The sequence below is a fragment of the Scomber japonicus genome, chromosome 10 (assembly GCF_027409825.1).
Source record: "Scomber japonicus isolate fScoJap1 chromosome 10, fScoJap1.pri, whole genome shotgun sequence".
Lineage (NCBI taxonomy): Eukaryota > Metazoa > Chordata > Actinopteri > Scombriformes > Scombridae > Scomber > Scomber japonicus.
In genome coordinates this window covers 19687595-19705710 of record NC_070587.1, presented here as the reverse complement: position 1 = coordinate 19705710, position 18116 = coordinate 19687595, and the positions used below count along the sequence as shown (strand labels likewise).

The following is an 18116-nucleotide window of genomic DNA, read 5'->3' as shown; positions in this document are numbered from 1 at the left end:
TTACCCTTTCCTCTTTCTATTTCTTTTTCATTTGCAGGTGGATGATATGCATGACCTGAAAGCTGCTGATACATGGTGGAAGATGGAATAGAGAGGCCAACGGAATGAATAAAAGAAGTATGGCGGATTAGCTACCCTGATGAAGAGACCTCTCAAAACGTATTACCACTGACACAATGATGGCCTGAAACTGAGGACAAACTTTCACTTAATTCTAAGATAGTTATATCTCATAAATCTCATTTCATGCCCTCACATATTTAGACTAACTCCATTTTACTACATGTTTAAAAATAAGTGATAAAGCTACAGAAGTTGCTTTACCTGGTGCCAGTAGCAACTAGATAGTTTAAGTCACTGATTCACTGACAGTGCTAGATGAAGATGGATAGATGGTATTGTCTGCAGTAATTGGACAGTGCTAAATGTGTTGTGTTAGCAGCTTGATCTCTGGATGACTGAATGCAGATAGCATTTTTACTGACCAAGGCACACTAAACATCCCTAGATGTGCAACTGCAGATAGCAATAGTTTGAAGTTTTATTGAACTTGTGAAAGGCCAGGTAGATAGGGTAGATTATTTTGTACAATGAATCTGAGAGACAGTGTGGAGATGATGGAGACGCAGGCAGTAGGTCAGAAGGAGAAGCTAGCTGGAGACAAAGTCAACCCTGGAAACAACGTTGAGGGTGAGAATGACAAAATACCTGGGGCATTTGACTGCAACATTTGTGGACGCAGCTTCCCATTCCTTAGCTCTTTGTCACAGCATATGAGACGCCACACGGGTGCACGCCCTTACAAATGCCCCTACTGTGACCACAGGGCCTCTCAGAAGGGCAACCTTAAAGTCCACATCCGCAGCCACAAACTAGGCACGCTCTCTAGCCATCACTCCAATGATGATGAAGAGGGAGGGGGCGAGGAGGAAGAGATGAGTGTTTCAGAGGGTCTTGATGGAGGCACGAGTCCAACCAAGAGCAGCTCAGCCTGTAACCGGATGATCAATGGTGACAGTGCAGAGGATAGTCGGAGGAAAGTGCCTGTGAGGAGCATGAAACGAGAGAAGTCTGTTACTGACCAGCGGCCTTTCTGTTGCCGTCTTTGTGGCTACGAGGCCCATCGGGAAGACCAGCTCCTCAGCCACATTGAGAAGGTCCACATCACAGTAGACACAGAGGAGGAGACCAATGTTAAGGAAGAGGCTGTGGCAGAACCTGATGTTGTCCAACCCCAGAATGATGGGACCTTCCCTTGTGAGACATGTGGCCAGGTTTTCACCCAAGCCTGGTTTTTGAAGTCACACATGAAGAAACATGCAGGGATCCTGGACCACTGCTGCCGTATTTGTGGACGAAGGTTCCGCGAAGCTTGGTTTCTCAAATCTCACATGAAAACACACAACACCAAATCCAGATCTCGGCCAAAATTAGATTCAGCTGAGCATCCAGCCACCATCAACGATGTGGCCCAGGATCCTGAAATTGTTTCGGTCTCAATTACATCCATATATCAAATGTGTTCCAAATGTGGGAACCTGTTTCACAACAAAGATAGCCTGAGGGCCCATGAGAAAGTCCACAGTCTCAGCTCTGACAGGAAATCTCAGAACCAATGCAGACCCAGTGATGATGAGGACTCCCCAGCTGCTAAAAGACGTTTCCTTGACTACTTAAACCTCCAGAGTGTTGAGGAAAAAAACCCTGATGAAGAGGAGGAGAGGGAGAAAAAGATGCTGGGTCAAAGAATCCCAGAGCTTGATCCAGTTTGCAGCTACCAGGCCTGGCAATTAGCCACTAAGGGAAGAGTTGTGGAGCCTGTTGAGCCTAGTTACAAGGCCTCCTATGGTGGAGGAAGTATGGGGGAGGAGGCCCTTGCTGGAGCAGCTGTAGTTTTTGAGAAGGAGAGCAGCCGTTATGTGCTGCAAGGCCAAGAGAAACGCAGCTCAGGTCGACGTAGCAGCACTGGTTTGGGAAGCCACGCTTCTTCAGGGGACCGGACACCAGAGAGCCTCAGTGACTCTGAGTACCGACCTTCATCTCGCCAGGACCGAAGACGACCATCCCAGTCTCAAGCATCTTCCAAATCTAATGAGTGCTTTGAGTGTGGGAAGGTCTTCCGCAGTCGTCATCAGATGATTGTCCACCAGCGGGTCCACAGGAGGGATGGAGGCAGGGCATCTGTGGGAGAGAAGGAAAGAACTGCAAGAAATGACAGATGGGGCTCCACCAGTGATCCAGAATCAGGCTCACCAAGCCGGCCAAGCACCCCGGGGTATGGAGATTCTCCACCAGCCTCTGCCCTTGGGGATCAGGCCTCCGAAATGGGTACCGCAAATTCAGGAGAGCTGTCAGGTTTGTTCATATTCATCCAAAAAAAATGTTTAATTTGATGCTCATTTGCACCACGACTATCTAAACCTTTATCCCTCCTCTCTTGTAAGATAATTACTTAATTTTCGAGCACATGATGACAGGAGAATGTAAATATCATACAAGCAAACGTATGCTTGAAGACATCCACCAATAGAAACACATGCTGTAGAATTTTTTGTGCCATAAATGACTGTAGCCCTTTACAAGCCTCCCACTCTAGGCCTCTGACTCTGTCACCCTGTAGTAAACATCTGTTGATGAAATGTGCTTTGTTTAAGTGCGGTTCCTCAACTCATCAGTATGCTTTTAGTGGGAACTGGAGCCACCATGTGGTTAAATGTTAAAACTACATCTGAATCTGACTGAGTTTTTTATTTATATTTTTATAGAGTGCTGCACACAAATAACATCAACTATAGTCAATAAACTTTAACTGCCACTGCAAATTCGGTTTATAACAGTGCAATTATTTTGTATCACAGAGCAATTAAGTTTACAGTTAAATGTAACGGTGCCTTTTAGTGGCATGTCAGTAGAGGAGAGGGCATTTTTGGAATGCCTATCATTTTTTCACCTCCACAACCAATAAACACTGCAGAGCAAAAAAAGAAAAACCACCCATGCGAGGGCAGACACCTATAATCATGGCTGAAATATAAAGAAGGTTTCCTGTATGTGGAGTGTTTGGAAGCTCTCTAGCTTTTGTATTCTTACTTCCAAGCCTATTCAAAACACCAACTGTACAGGTTAGGATAGTGTGCTGAGAAGTGTAGTGATTGTTTCCATTCTTCCCTGTTAGTACAGACATTCAAAAATAGCAGCAACATTTCTTCAGGCCTGATCGAGCTGTGTGCTATTTCAGGTCTTCCTGTCTCAGGAAACTCCCCTCACCCCCCTTATCTCTGTGAGAATATGTTTTTTGCTCTCTTTTTATGCCTTTGCTATGAAAATTTTTCTTTGTTTTACTATCAACAATGCCACTATTTTGTTTATTGTATAACATCCAGTTATTAGCATGTGTGGAAAGACAATCCTTGTTTCAGCAGTTAAAGTTGTGGATAACTTACTCTATAATATTCAATGCACTATTGACTAGAGTATTCACTCTCCAAAACCATGGGATACTTAGAAGAAATGAATATCCTGGTATCTGGTTTCAGGAATTACATTTGATGTCTGAGCTCTTTTTTTCTGAATATATACGCTTGGTACAGTAATGATTTACTAAGAAACAAAATATGAATTAAATCCAGGTATGCTATGGTGTTTATTAAAAGTTCTGTGCCATCAAGAACTATAGTAAAAGTGGACTGGATTAATAGATTGTTTTTAGCTGATATTTAATTGAATGTTGTGGGGTTTTTTTGGGACAGAGCCAACTTTCACAAAAAGATTCCATGAAATCATGGTTTACTAGAAATATATTCCTGTTGAGATTTAAAGACCTCTGTCCATCCATCCACCCTTTTCCACTTTACTTTTCCTCCATGTCCCACCTCACTCTTCCCTAATCTCGAAGGTTACCTCCTGTGACACTTTCTCTGTCACTCATCCACTCCTCTTACCATCGAGCCAGCCAGGCTACTTGATGTCTGAGGGATTGGTTATTTATAGAGTCACCTCCCAATGGATGCAAGCAATCAGAGGGCACACTAGTTCAAAATACTTGTCTCTCACAGCCATTTAGCTCCTTTTTGTGAATGCAAATTCAAAATGACAGCATACACATGCATAAACCAAAGTGATGAGCTCTTAGACAAATCAGTTATAATGATTCTAGGTTAATGTAATTTTACTCTGTGGTATTGTCATGAGATAAAATATTGTTTATAAAAAAATGACTAACTTTGGTTTGAGGTAACCTGTATTGGCCTGCAAAACAGTACAGTCTAACCACACTGCTTACTAAACTGCCCGTGCAGCTGCGGGGCTTCACCTTGGCAGAGGCTGAGCTGTGTGTATGTTGGCCAGTGTTGCCAACAGGAAGCCAAATGAAAAACAGATGGCAGGTTACTGGTGTTGTTGTAAAACAGGGGAGAGGTAGTAGAGAGTACAATAATATGCTACTTACAGTATCTGATGCATTAGATCATGGGAGGCTTCGTGTGTGTAGGATGACATAATGCTCCATGAAATTAGGTTTTGTTTGTTTCAGATTTAAAAAAAGATAAAAACATCTGAAATCCAATTTCACTATTTTCATGTTTTACATTGACAACTACTGAAAACAATTACCACACTCACTATACTTATTATTCATATTTAAATCCTTGTTCTCATTCTCAGATTCACAGATGAAAATTTTCCAGTAACCAGCAGTAGAATTCATTTAACAAAAATAGGACATATATGCCACCTTGTGGGGAATTAATAAAGCTGCACTTCAGGAATCACCAATGTTGACTCAATGCAGTGAACATCTAAAATAAATACAAACTTGTAAGCTCATAATACTACATTTTTGATGTTATAGTGTCAAAGAGGATATTAAACTCTATGTTGTGTTTGATAGTGATAGTTTGTGATTATTTAGCAATATATTGACATACCTTATATCCCAAAAATTACTTTAAAAATGATTCAACACTTCTCTGACATGGTCTTAACAAAGTGAATGTGACAACTCTTTCAAAAGTAGTATTTATTTTAGTTAATCAGTGAGCAGACATCAAATCTATGCAACAATATCTAAGGATGACCTGAATATTAATGGTTTGAAGTAATAGTTTGATTTCAGGTTCATGTTCACATGTAAAATGAAAAGGCAGGTAATGGGAGTTCTGGTCAATACTGCACCCTGGTGGCTGTTCACCAAAATTACATGTTGTTTGAAATACCTTGCAGTGAACTGAAGTTATGAGCTCTGAAAAGAGGATAATCTGGATTTTTGGAGTCATTGATCTTCATGTTTTCATCTTTCTTCTCTACAGATGAGAAGCCTTACATCTGCAGCCTGTGTGACTTTGTTACCACCGAGTCACAGACCTATCTTACTCATGTTCGTATCCAACACCCGGCTGCACCTGGAGACAGACCCAGCCCCATTCCCAGCCCTAGCTCCAGCTCCGACAGAGCCACCCCCAGTGGTTACCCCAAGTTAAAGAAAGCCCTTCTTCATGGGATGAACAACTCTGCATCTTCTCCTGCTTACCTTTTAGCTCGATCCTCACCACTTGATCCCAGCATGTCCCCTGTGGATCTATGTGTGAGGTCTGAGGGCCACAGGGGCACAGCCTTACAGCATAGCCTGGACAGGAAGATCCTCCCCAACCACAAGTGCTCCTTCTGCTCCCACTCCACTCGCTACCCTGAAGTGTTGTGGATGCACCAGACTGTGGCTCACCGTATCAACAGTAGTAGCTCCAATCTGGCTCCTAAATGGGCCCTAAAAAACAACTCCAAGGGCTCAAGGGACAGCTCGTTATCCTCTAAGAGACGCACTGGTCCACCGCCAGTCCTGGAGGGGAAGGAGTGTCCACCGCTGCCACCACTGATGCGTGCCCAACGTACGCGCCCCCCAAACTATTCCAGTGAGGCACTAAAGAAGAACAGGCCAGGCGGTCAAGCAGCTATGCCATCATCATCTGGTTCCCCCTCTTCGTCGCTCTCAAGAGGTTCCTCATCCACCCCAGGCACCCAAACTCAGAGAGTCCCTGTACGGCCAGGCAGCAGCAGCAGCAGTAGCAGCAGCAGCAGTGTCAGACACATGGAGAACCAGAATCATCCTTCTCGTGTCAGACCCAAAGTAAATATTTACCCTCGGGGAAGCTCATCCTCCAGCTCCTTAGAGAAGAGCACTGGCACCCTCTCACGTTCTTCAGCCCCAAGCCCTAGTTCTGCTCCAGCTTCCAGGATGGCAGACCGCTACTTGATGCCTCAGGAGGGCCTGGGCTTCATGCTGTCCAGCAAACATGGCCTAGCGGAGTACAGCCGAGCCAGGGGCTCCCCTCATCAGGCACTTCCCAACTCCCACAGCCAGGGCCGGGCTAATGCTACGAGGCCTAGTGCCATCATTCATAGCTCCACAGCAGGACACAACTACGGAGCTTCCCAGGCACATGGAGGCACTCTGCAGAATTCCTCCTCCTCCTCTTCTTTGCCTTCAGAAGCTCGTGGAGATTTGAAGCAGGAGCCAATCGCTGAGACACCGGAAATGCCAACTGACATCCTCAGTTTCCTCAAAAACTACAGCCCCCATGAACTGGCTGCCCTCTACCACCGCTGGGGTACAGCCAATGCCCTGTTGGATCCCACTGGTAAGGAGACTATTTTCAGTGACACAATCCAAAATTGTGAAATACAAAAAACACAATATACACTGAATTTGTTTTTTTGCTCTCTTGGAGAAAGTCATTTGATATCGCTCATCATCAGCAGCTTACTTACAAAATGTCTACAGGGTCATGACTTCAGTGAATATGCGAAATGTCAGGAGTTGACTGAGCATTTGTTCTTGAGCTGTTATGAGTATAATTGACTGGACTTGACATGCTAACTCATGAATGACACACACAGTCATGTAGACCCACACTGAACGTATGATCTCTCTTCAATCAGGTACACATACTGTATTCACCCTCTGTAACACACACTGACTCTACCTCACACAATAACTCACCATCTGGCAGAAAGTGATTGACAGACACATACTTCTGCATCTGACAAGGTTTTGAATATTGAAGGGATCCATTAAATGAGCACACACGTGCACTTGCATGTTTGGGAGGTATGATAAAAGGCTGTATCTGGGGCAGCATGTGTGTCCATATGTGCTTGTTTTTTTTAGATGCAAAAGAAGTGTGTGTGTATGTGTGTGTGTGTGTGTGTGTGTGTATGTATGTATTTTTTTATTTATTTTTCTGTAAAAGACGTGAGAGAACCTTTGCTGCTCTCAGGTCTGCGAGGCATGCCTAGTCTCCAGCTCCACTCTCCCAGAAAGCTGTCACAAACTGTTTAGGTCACGGCTCTGCCTGATGAGAGACTCGCACAGATGCGAATGGAGGGAGGCAAAACAGAGAGAGAGGGAACATAAGAGGCAAAGCGAGAGATGAGACAGAATAATTACCCCACCAGCTGCTTTGGAAATGGTCATTACCGAACATCCGTATTATTTACCCATTTTCAGTTGTGTCTCTTAGGTCAAGTGGGGCTGTATGGAGCCAGGGGTCAAAGACAACAGCCCCAGAGCAGACGCATGACATCGCTGTCACCCGTCCAGGCGCATATCGTCACGATACGCCTTAGCCCTTTGAGTCACATGCTATAAAGTGACCTTTTTTGAGCAACTGAATCTTTCTCCCTTTCTCTCTGTAATATGTGTATAAGTGTGTGTATGTCTGCCTGTGTTTTCCGTCCAGCTCTGTCTTGTCTTTCATTAGTGCATCAGTGAGAAGGGCTGGCGGCCTGAAGTAGAAGTAGAGTATCCAGAGGCCAGCAGTCGGGCTGCCAGAGACACTCTCTGTCACCTCCTCTGCCTCCCTGTCCTCCTTGTCCCGCTGTGTCCTTCCAATCCCCCCGTTTCCACACGCATACACACACGCATACACACACACACACACACACACACACACACACACACACACACACTCAAATATACACACAACCAGTGGGCACTGCCCAGGTATATGCCAGCCTTAAAGCTTGGGGTGTTGATTTGTCTAGTGGGGGTTTGTGGGGTAAGCACCCCTCTCTAACCCCCCCCAACACCCCAGGCCTGTTATCTGTCAGCAAGAGAGGTCAGGAGTACATGTGTTTGTGTTTGTATGCATGTATGTATGTGTACATGTGTAGTAGTATTCAGAATATCGTCAGATGGATCCAACCGTCTTTTGTCTTTACCTCCTGCTGCTGGCACTGACTTTGACACATGCACAAAAAATCATGATGATAACATGCGTGACAAGTTTTTATTATTTTATCTAAATTATAAAAAATTAAATGCCATAAACAGTCATCCCAATTGTCTTCGCCATACAACAACAGGTTTCTTTCAGGCATGCAATATGCATTCTGTCTGCTTTACTAAATACAGTTGGGCATTCATGTTGCTTTACAATTAAATTCCTGGTGGAAATTTTTCTTAAAGTGCCTTATTATAGTTTCAGGACTCTCATTAGCTGTGTTCACTTAAAAATTAGCTGATTTTTCCAGGGTTTCATTTGGTTTTTAAATTGGTCGTAACCTTTAATCTGTGTAGCATTATAAATATTTTAAAAGTTTTTAATGTAATTAGTTTAGTTTTGTAAGTATGTATAATAGCAGTGGAACAAGTACAAGGCATGTCATGGTGTAAAAAAAGTAGGTAATTCAAGGAGGTTTCAATATCACATGATTGCGTTAGTCATAATTTAAGTTAAATTATTTTCAGGCAGATGCCCGAAAATGAGGTAATGTTAATTCATCCTATTTGCCCAAATTCAGTTGTGGTGTCAGGTATGTACACTGGAAAGCATTTATCAGCAGTTTTCAAAGTTTGTCATGAATATTTGTGGTAGGGAAAGAAAGTTCTTCACTCTGTACCTCTCCTCTAAGAAAGTGATTTTATGCTTGGTCATGTCACGTGACAAAATGTTTTGAAGTCATCCAAATTCAACAAATTACTTCTTTTTGCCATGTAGGGCCATTAACACACAAAAGTGCACGTAATTGGTGTTTGTTACATTGTGTATGTCTATGTGTGGGTGTCTGTGTGTGTGTGTGTGTGTGTGTGTGTGTAAAGGTAGACCGTGTGTGCAACAGCCTGTGCCTCACATTCCTCCCTTGGACCAAACACACATACAACTCATACTCTAACACATACACACACAGACACACACCTGACATGTGACACACGGGCAGCGGAGCGGGCACATCACAGCCGGGGCGTTTTAATTGCCTGTAATTTATGCGGTGTGTGTGTGTGCTGTGTGTGTCTGGCTGTCAGCTTCTGAGATGATGCTGTGTGACAGCTGCAGTCCAGCCCCTGGAGCTAGCCGCTCATAATGACACATTAGACATACTAATGATGCCTGCGCTAGTCCACTACTGACGCTACCTACCTCCACGGCTCCAGCCAGACTCTGTGCTTGTACACCCACTAGCTTTCTGAACCATTACTGACCTTTACAACTTCATCCAATCTGAAAAATGTCGCAAACACCACCACGTGAAAATGTCTTCTGTTTTGAAATAAACTGATGCTGATGTCCACCTTTTCCCCCTACTCTTCACAGAAAAAGTCATATGTGAAATGTGAATTTATAGCATATTTGCTTTTAGGACACATTGGCCCTCAAATGTGAAAGTGTAAATTCTTTTCATTTTGGCATTTAAAATATTTTAACCTTTGAACAACCTCATGGTTAATTAAATTCAGATTTTATATGAGTGCTAAAAGCAAGCAAGATTTTTAACTTCAAATTTAAGTAAAAATCATATTCCTGAAACACTGCATATGTTTGCAATGTACCAGGAGTAGTATTGTTCATAGGGTAAAAACTGTTTTTCGATCTTTGACCAACTTTATCTGCTGAGATTAAACTGGGAACAGCAAGAAAGGCCAACAGTGGTTTGAATTTTGTAATATGGATTTGACAATCAACTTACTTGTCCTGTAAGAATGCGGAGACATACCATTTTTACGTTTTAAAACTACTGTATCCACAGCTGGATCTGCTTACATGTGATATGTTAGATTCATACCTTAAAACTGTTGTAACCCATGTGATGTGAACCTATTAGAACCAGTGTTTTAAGATATTGTTCTTCTGTTAATTGTATTTTTTTCCCCTCCTGTGTGGTTGTGTGTGTGTGTGTGTGTGTGTATGACGCATTTGTGTTAACAGGGATGCTGAGGTCTCTCATGCGGCAAGGGCAGTATTTCTGTCATGAGTGTGGAAAGAGTTTCAGTCAGCCCAGCCACCTGCGCACTCATATGAGGTCTCATACAGGTAAATAGAGCCATTACACACTGACACACAAAATCACACAAATGGTGAACACAATACACACATACAACATAATGGAAACACTAAAAACACATAAAAAGGATGTTTATATATTACAGTATATCAGAGATTTAAGGAGGCCAAAGAAACTGTCATTCAATATGAGTTTTCAAAGTCTTGTGAAGGACCTGACACAGTTTTCAGAGGTTAAATGGTCACAAAATGGTCATTAAATGATTATAATAAAAGCACAAACTACATAAGGAAAGAGGAGCAGCAACAGCACTATAGTACAGTATATAAGAAAAGTCCAGCATCCAGCTTAAGCTTTCAGGGCGACCTGATTAGCTACTTGTTATTCATGTATTACTAGATATTCCCATTTTTTTGGCCGCTCCTTCAACAGTCACTCATTCACGTGCCACCCGTGCACACACATCATTGCCCTCGCAGCTATTCATCCACCCAGAGACACTCGCATGAGATATAGAGAATATATGCACGGGGATACACATTCTCGGTGATATTTCATTGTCTGACTCTCCGTAGGTTCCGCTACTTCCTCGCGTTTTTCCAAAATAAATCAAAACAGATCTTTTTGTTCAGTTGCGTGTGACAGCCAGTTTGTGAGCCCTTCCCCGCCCTGGGCTGGGCAGCTGTCTCTATTTTTTAAACTGAAACATGATTTGCTCCAGATACTGACCTGTGACAAATTGTATACATTATTAATCACTTGTCAATTAGAGAGATGGATTTGCGCATTCTAATGAAGCAGAACAGCATTTGTACACGTCAGCCTTATGAATCCATTTGCATGCGTCCCGATGCCATTCACTAAACAGCTTATTTAGACATCCTCCCTTATCCTCAACTTTCTGCTTCTTCTCTTTACTTTCCCTTTACTTCCCCCTTGCTTTCCTTTCCTCTCTTCCTTCTCTTCCTTCTCTTTCCTCTTCTCTCTTATTTCCTCTTCTCTTCGACTTTGCCATGCTTTTTCTCCACTTGCTTGCACACTTTCCTCCTTTTCCCTCCTTCCTCCTCCTCCTCTTCCCTCTCCTGTCCTGTCACGTCCATCAGCCGAGCCGGCAGTGATCACAGTAGACAGTGAGATAAGTAGCTTCTTTATGGAGAGTGTGAATGATATGTGGCACAGCCAGTGATTCTAAGTGACAGAGGCCAAATGGTAAGTGATGCAGTGCTCAGCTTCCCCCAAGCCTTATTGTAAACACACACACACACACCCTGCATTAACACACACACACACACTCTCCGTAAACACTCGGCGAGGCTGTAATTAATGTTGTCACCAGCGGTTGTCTTCAGCATGGACGTGCACACGCCGGAAAGGCCAGCCACCCCAAGGCCTCTATTAACATGCGTCATATTAAATCACTGACTTGCCTCCACCAGGTTCCATCACCATCATCATCACCACCATCATCACCACCATCATCACCATCACCCTCAACTGCCAGCTCCCTCTCTATTAGCAAGGGTGCTGGTGGCAAATGCTACTGTGTGCGGGTGGTGGTGGAGTGAAAACAATATGCTTGTGTGGATCTGGTAGAGCTTTTAACCGAATGCCCTCCTCCCCTTCCTCCCCTCTCCTCCTCCTCCTCCTCCTTCTCCTCCTCCTCCTCCTCCTCTTCCACCTCCTCCTCTTCCTTCTCCCCCCACAGTTGGGTTTGATTTTAACGGACTCCACAGAGGTACTGACGCTCACACCACCGCTTCTGAAGCTCCCAAACAAGTATGTGGCACAATGGCTAATCACTGGGCTCCCTCATTGCTTTTGCATGTTTCTTATTATTGTCTCACCTCTGCATGTGTGTCAGTGTCATCCCGCTCCCCCACCTCATCCTGTTGAGTGTGTTTTTTTTTTATTTATTTGATTTTATGTGTAACAGTCACATGTGTCTGCACCTGGCATTAACACCTGGCATTCTCACATCTTTTTTTTTTTTTCCAGGATCACACCTGCCATTAACATGTGTATCTAGTATACATGTCAGTGCTGTCATTCCAAACACTTCAGTTTTGCTTGGCAAACATTAATGTTACTATGTTTCAATTACACTTGAGGAATGAATGACTATTTTATTAATTGGGGGGGGGGGGGGGACCCAAGGCTTATGAATCCCTTTATCCCTTATCCCATATAAAGTCAAATACACATTGTTAAGCAGTGATTTGTATGTATTCAGTTGTAAGTGACTAACATTGACTATAGTGAAACCAGATTGCACTTTCTTTCAGTAAATTACAGATTATGTTTGCACTCTTACATATATATGATCAGATCTGTAACTATGTCCAATGATAATTTAGGAAGACTGATACTTCAGTGAATCTTTGGTAGATTCAGTCTGTAGCTAGATCATAAAAAAACCCTTCAAAGCACCAGAAGTCTGAGGAAGTACTGGAGGATTAGGCTTGAAGAGTCATCCTACTGAAATTGCAAAGTCACAGCATTCAGCTGTCAGTGAATTCAATTTAAATTTTAGAAACAACGCCCTACTTCACTTATGGAGATAAGCCATAATTGACTAGCGATATCGCTGCATTGCAACAAAGGTGAAAACAAGGAGCATGTTGAGTGTGTTTGTTTTCTAAATTTCGAATGACAGTTGACACTATGAAATGTTTCAGCTGTAAATTAGAGGTGTTAACAAATCTTTGACACCGATTATTAAAAATGAACTGACTCAGAGTCAGCACTGTTGCCAAATCAGCAAGTGATACACCAGTTATTTCTTCATTAAAGTCTCACTGAAAGGCTGCTAAAGCTACAGAAACAATCATTATATCATAACTTTGTTGCCAATGAGACCCTGTGGAATCATTCATTTTATCAACAGCACTTGTATATAGGCTTAGTTTTGTTGTGAACTTACATAGTCCATGTCCATCGTCCCAGCATGCGATTGCTTATTGAAATTGAATGAAATGATTCAAGTCTGCAAAATGATTTCCACCTTTAATAGAAATGTCTGCATATAGGGTAACAGATGCATGGCTAAAAAACAGAGTGGCACCTACAGAAACATCTACTGTCTTTTCATAGTCTTGACAGTCAGTCATAGAGACAAGAATTGAGTCAAAGGGGACAGAAGAGTAAATCTGTTCTGCTTTGACATTCTGAGAGAACGGGGTTCTACACGCTGCACCTCCATCTTAATTAATCACACACATCACACGCACACAGGCATGCACCCCCCCACATGGACTCAGATTTACCGCACGCTATGAATGATGGGAGCAGGCGCGGCAGAGGGGTCCAATTAGATGTAGTGTTGACGCTGCTTTACGGTGACGATAACCTTTAGTATAATGTAGTGCACCGGTCCCGTCAGCGATGTTTCCTCGCAGGACGGTGTCATGGAGGTTCTCGCTTTCCTCTCACGTCTCACCCCCTCGCCTCGTCTTTCCAGATGTTTTTTTTTTTTTTTTTTTTTTTTAGATTTTTGTGTGATTAATTATACCTTTTTTTGTTTTTATCTCTCTCTCTTTCTTACCCCCATCTCTCCCCCCCACACTCTCTCTTTCTCTCCGTTGTGTTTCTGATGATGTATGATAACAGCTATATTTCCCTGTTTCTTCTTCAGGGAAAGGGGTGCAGGGGAGGGGCACGGGGAGTCATTTGTTTCCCCGCTTTGATATTCTTCCATTTATCAAAATGATAATTAGGTGCAATTAAATGGCAATCTCATTTGTTTTGTTCAGGTGTGTGTTGCTTATTTGTTTTATTTTTTTTTTTACTTTTTTCACCGAGGTGTCTGTGCCATTGTAGGTCATTCTAATTAGAAGAGAGAGTAGAGAGGGTAGGGTGTGAGTGCGTGTGGTGGGTATAGGGTGGCCCGGCCTGATTGAGAGAAATACACGGAGACAAAAGTAGGACTGTTCAGACAGGGCGCTTTTCTCCTGATGGCAGGAAAGATAAAGGAAGAAACAATCCAACTGGGTCATGAAAGAAAAGCAGTTCACTTTTTAAGTGAAATTACATATTCATAAAATGAAACGTGAATGCTACTCTTGACCTGCTAATATCTCCCTATTTCTAGTTCAATGCCATCATGTGTCTTGGTTTATGTTTGTCTGTATGTTTGCTTGTTTCTCCCCCTTTTTTTGTTGTTGCAGCCAGTCTCATTTGTGGTTCACGTTTTTTGTTGTTGTCTTGTTTAAATCGCCACTATATTAAAAAAAACCCTTTGTGTGTGACATCACCAGTGGCCTCCATCTGACCTTTCCACTTTGTGTGTATGTGTGTTCCTCAGGGGAGAGGCCATTCTGCTGCCAGCTCTGCCCATACCGAGCCTCTCAGAAAGGGAACCTAAAGACGCACGTCCAGAGTGTCCACCATATGCCTTTTGACAACAGCCAGTACCCAGACACAAGGGCCATGCTACTGAGCCAGGAGGAGCAAGTAGTGCTGGCTGCCAAACACCCACCAACATCACAACAACAGCAACAGTAGACTTTTCCTTTAGACGGGGATCTGGACTTGGGACCAGGCTAGTCAGGGAATCACCATCATCATTTCTAAAAAAAAAAAAAAAAACTGGACTGGACCCAAGTCTCACAACTGACTTTTTGGGTGACAAGCCTGCGCACCTTGTCCTTTCCTCTCCCCAACATCCTTTAATGACCAGTGGACTTGGAAGCTTTTTCTACAATGAAGGTTCTTGTAGTTTATGGATTTCATTTTATTTTTTAAAAACTAGATAAAGCTGTTCTAGTCGATTTTAAAAAATCACAAAATGGTTCTGCAGCAGAAGAAGAAGAGTGTCTTATGTCTTAATGGAAAGCATTTCTGGTGAAGTTCTGCTGTCAGGTGTGCACACAGGTAGGGAATTTTCAACATGTAGAAGAAATGAAGAGTGAAACCTAAAGCAGGAAAGCTTGACTCACCGACTTTCAATCTTTTGCTTCTCTTAGTCGTCTGTAGTATGAAGGTTGGCAGAAATAAGAAGGTTGTGTGTAGTTTACGTCACCTTAAAGGATTTCTGAATATAGAATCCCATGAATTCAAAGAGTTACCTCCTGCTGCCATTTTGGAGGTACCAACAAAGTGGAGGTACCGACGTAAAGTTGCCCGCTGCATCTTTACGAGCGAAGTTTTATGAAAAGAAGTGGAAGAACTGAATGCTAGAATTTAAATCAAAAACTGTGGGATTGCATGGCTGCTGTAGTTGCCTCCCTCTCCCTCTTTTTTTTCCTTTATTGTATAAAAGCTTGTGCATTCCTCAGGACACCAATCATCCAATCCACAGCACTGAGATGAGAGAGAAGATGCTCTGCAATTCATCAACAGTCAACTGACACGTTGCAAGTTTGTCTCCTCTGGGTTTATGAAGATGAAGGCTTGCATCTGTCTGTGTGTGTGTGTGTGTGTGTGTGTGTGTGTGCGTGCGTGCGTGTGTGTGTGTGTGTGTGTGTGTGTGTATGTGTGCAGTGTGTTAAACTTATACTCCCTCCACTCCAAAGTGTAATGTTAAGAGTGCAGTGACCACTCAGAGGCTGTGCTGCTGATGATTAGGAGAGAGAGAGAGAGAGAGAGAGAGAGAGAGAGAGAGAGAGAGAGGTAGGAAACAGAGAAAGAGAGAGAGGATGGGGTGGGGGAGAGAACGCTAATGGGGGTGTCTGCTTTAGTGCTCATTAAAAAGAGTGTGCATTTTTAATAGCCAATATAAATGAGCATACCATTTTTATGGTCATTCAATTATTGTCCATTTAAGAGGAAGGGACTGAGCAGAGGCAGTTTTCCTCCATAACTCCTTGATATTAAGGAGTGTTTCCAACACCGACACTTCTGACTTTGAATTAGACTGACTCCAGGACTATGGGAGTGGCAGGAGGATGTGAACTCAGCTGTGGATTGCACAAATTAAACTCTCAACAAAGGAGAATATGGTACTGTTAATGTTAGCCAGCAAACATGCATCTTCATTTCTCTTTGCCAAAGGGCGAAATAGAGTTATTGGCTTGTTGATCTTCTTATCTAATATGTGATGAAAGCTTTTGTGTCAAAATCATCTCAGCCTCTCTGGTAGACAGCATCGCATGATACCTTAGTGCAAAAAATGTCCAAAGGAGTTGCCATGGAAATTAGAGGGTTCAAGAAATGATTAATGGGATAGAAGAAAATCAAAATTATATTTCTTTACACAAAATCCTGTTCAGTTTTTTCCGACTTTCCCAATCATATCCTTTATTGCTGCTAAAATAGCGGATAGTTCTTCACCTTCAGGCCTGTGAAAGTTACTCAATTGAAACATCTTGAGAAGGGAAAAGCACTCTGATTGAACTTCTCATGACACACACATATTAAATGTGACAAAGGATTAATTTAAGGTGAACATGAGCCCAGAAATTTGAGATCCAGAGCAAGTGACTGGGATCATTTTAAGCTGGTTAGCTCATTTTAATGAATGAATTTTAAAGCTGTCATTTATAATTCACTGTATATTATCATGCATGTTGGACAGAACAATCTACCAGACATGTAGAAGTGATTTTGTTATCAAAACATTTGCAGACTAATGAACTCCCAAAATGTCATTGTAATCTTTGAGGGGGTGATGTGAAGATTTGCATTGTAGGAGGTGAGACAGAAAGAGAGAGAGAGAGAGAGAGAGAGAGAGAGAGAGAGAGAGAGAGAGAGAGAGAGAGAGAGATAGAGAGAGAGAGAGAGAGAGAGCAGCCAGAGGTCAGGTGGTCAGGCTTCCAGAGAGTTCAGGGATAAACACACAAGACAGGAGATGTTCTGAAGCCTTTTGAATGGTAAAGCCGTCACAGCCTTAACACAGGTGGATGTGTGTGCATTTATGTGTGTACGTGCATTCTTTTCAAACCTCTGCATACTGTTTAAGATGCCGACTAACTTCTGTGTACTCCAGCCTCCCACTAGATGCTTTGTATACTAGCCTACCTCCTTTGCAACGTCGGTATGAAGTGGAGACTGTTCTTTGCTAGGAGGAGAGCTTTTTCTTTGTGTCATGTGCTTGGTTTTCTCTCCTCAACAGCCTCCAAGATTGAAAAAGCCATGCCTCCACACAATGAGGAAAAGAAAGAAAGAAAGAAAAAAGAAAAGGAAGGCCATTTGAAGCAGCTCAAACTTATTCAAGCAAGAGTAGATCTGTCAATTTGGCGGAGTCATTTTTGTACATGTGGTATCAAATTTCAAACCAGTTAAAGATAACAGAGAGTACTGTACTTCTCATCTATTTTGAGACCTCAGTGGGTTTTTACATGATGAAATGGTTGTTATACCAGTTGGTGGTTGAGTTATGCATACAATATCGTGTGCTTGAATATGCCTAATAATACACAAATGTGTATACTGAAGGTGTGGGTAGTGAAAATACTTGAAATGGATACTCTAGCCTTCGAGGTAGTGTAGTACTAATACCAATGTTGTACAGAATTCCCTTTAAGATTAACTCCTCAGTTATGAATTTGTACTCCGAAGTGTGACTTAGAAAAACTATGAAGCAGGAGTGAGTGTATGTAATATAAACTGTATATCTGTAATCCACTCTTACCAAACCCTTTATATACAGCGGTAGAAACCAAATGGCATTACTAGTGCACTTAGACTAGGTTACTGCTTTAACTGTTCTCATTTTGTCCAATTCTAGCTAAGGTTTCTTTGAGAATGTCATCTTAATGGTGCCGGCTAATACACTTCAATGTCATTTCTGGTTTAGGTGCTTTTTTTTTTTTTTTTTTGGTTAGGATTCTATAGATTTTAATGACAAATGATTTGTTCTGTGACAGCTGTGTGGCACAGCTATGTTTCCACATGGAAAGTTTGAT

The 18116-nt window shown here is 42.5% G+C and overlaps 1 protein-coding gene across 1 annotated transcript; it reads left to right on the top strand.

Annotated features, from left to right (window-relative positions):
* The first annotated feature begins 328 nt into the window (after window positions 1-328).
* LOC128366401 (zinc finger protein 516-like) lies at window positions 329-15134 on the top strand. Its single transcript, XM_053327099.1, has 4 exons — window positions 329-2355; window positions 5307-6632; window positions 10200-10304; window positions 14576-15134. Exons 1-4 carry the CDS (start codon window positions 591-593, stop codon window positions 14773-14775), a joined length of 3396 nt encoding a protein of 1131 aa, XP_053183074.1. The 5' UTR covers window positions 329-590; the 3' UTR covers window positions 14776-15134.
* The last annotated feature ends 2982 nt before the right edge of the window (window positions 15135-18116 follow it).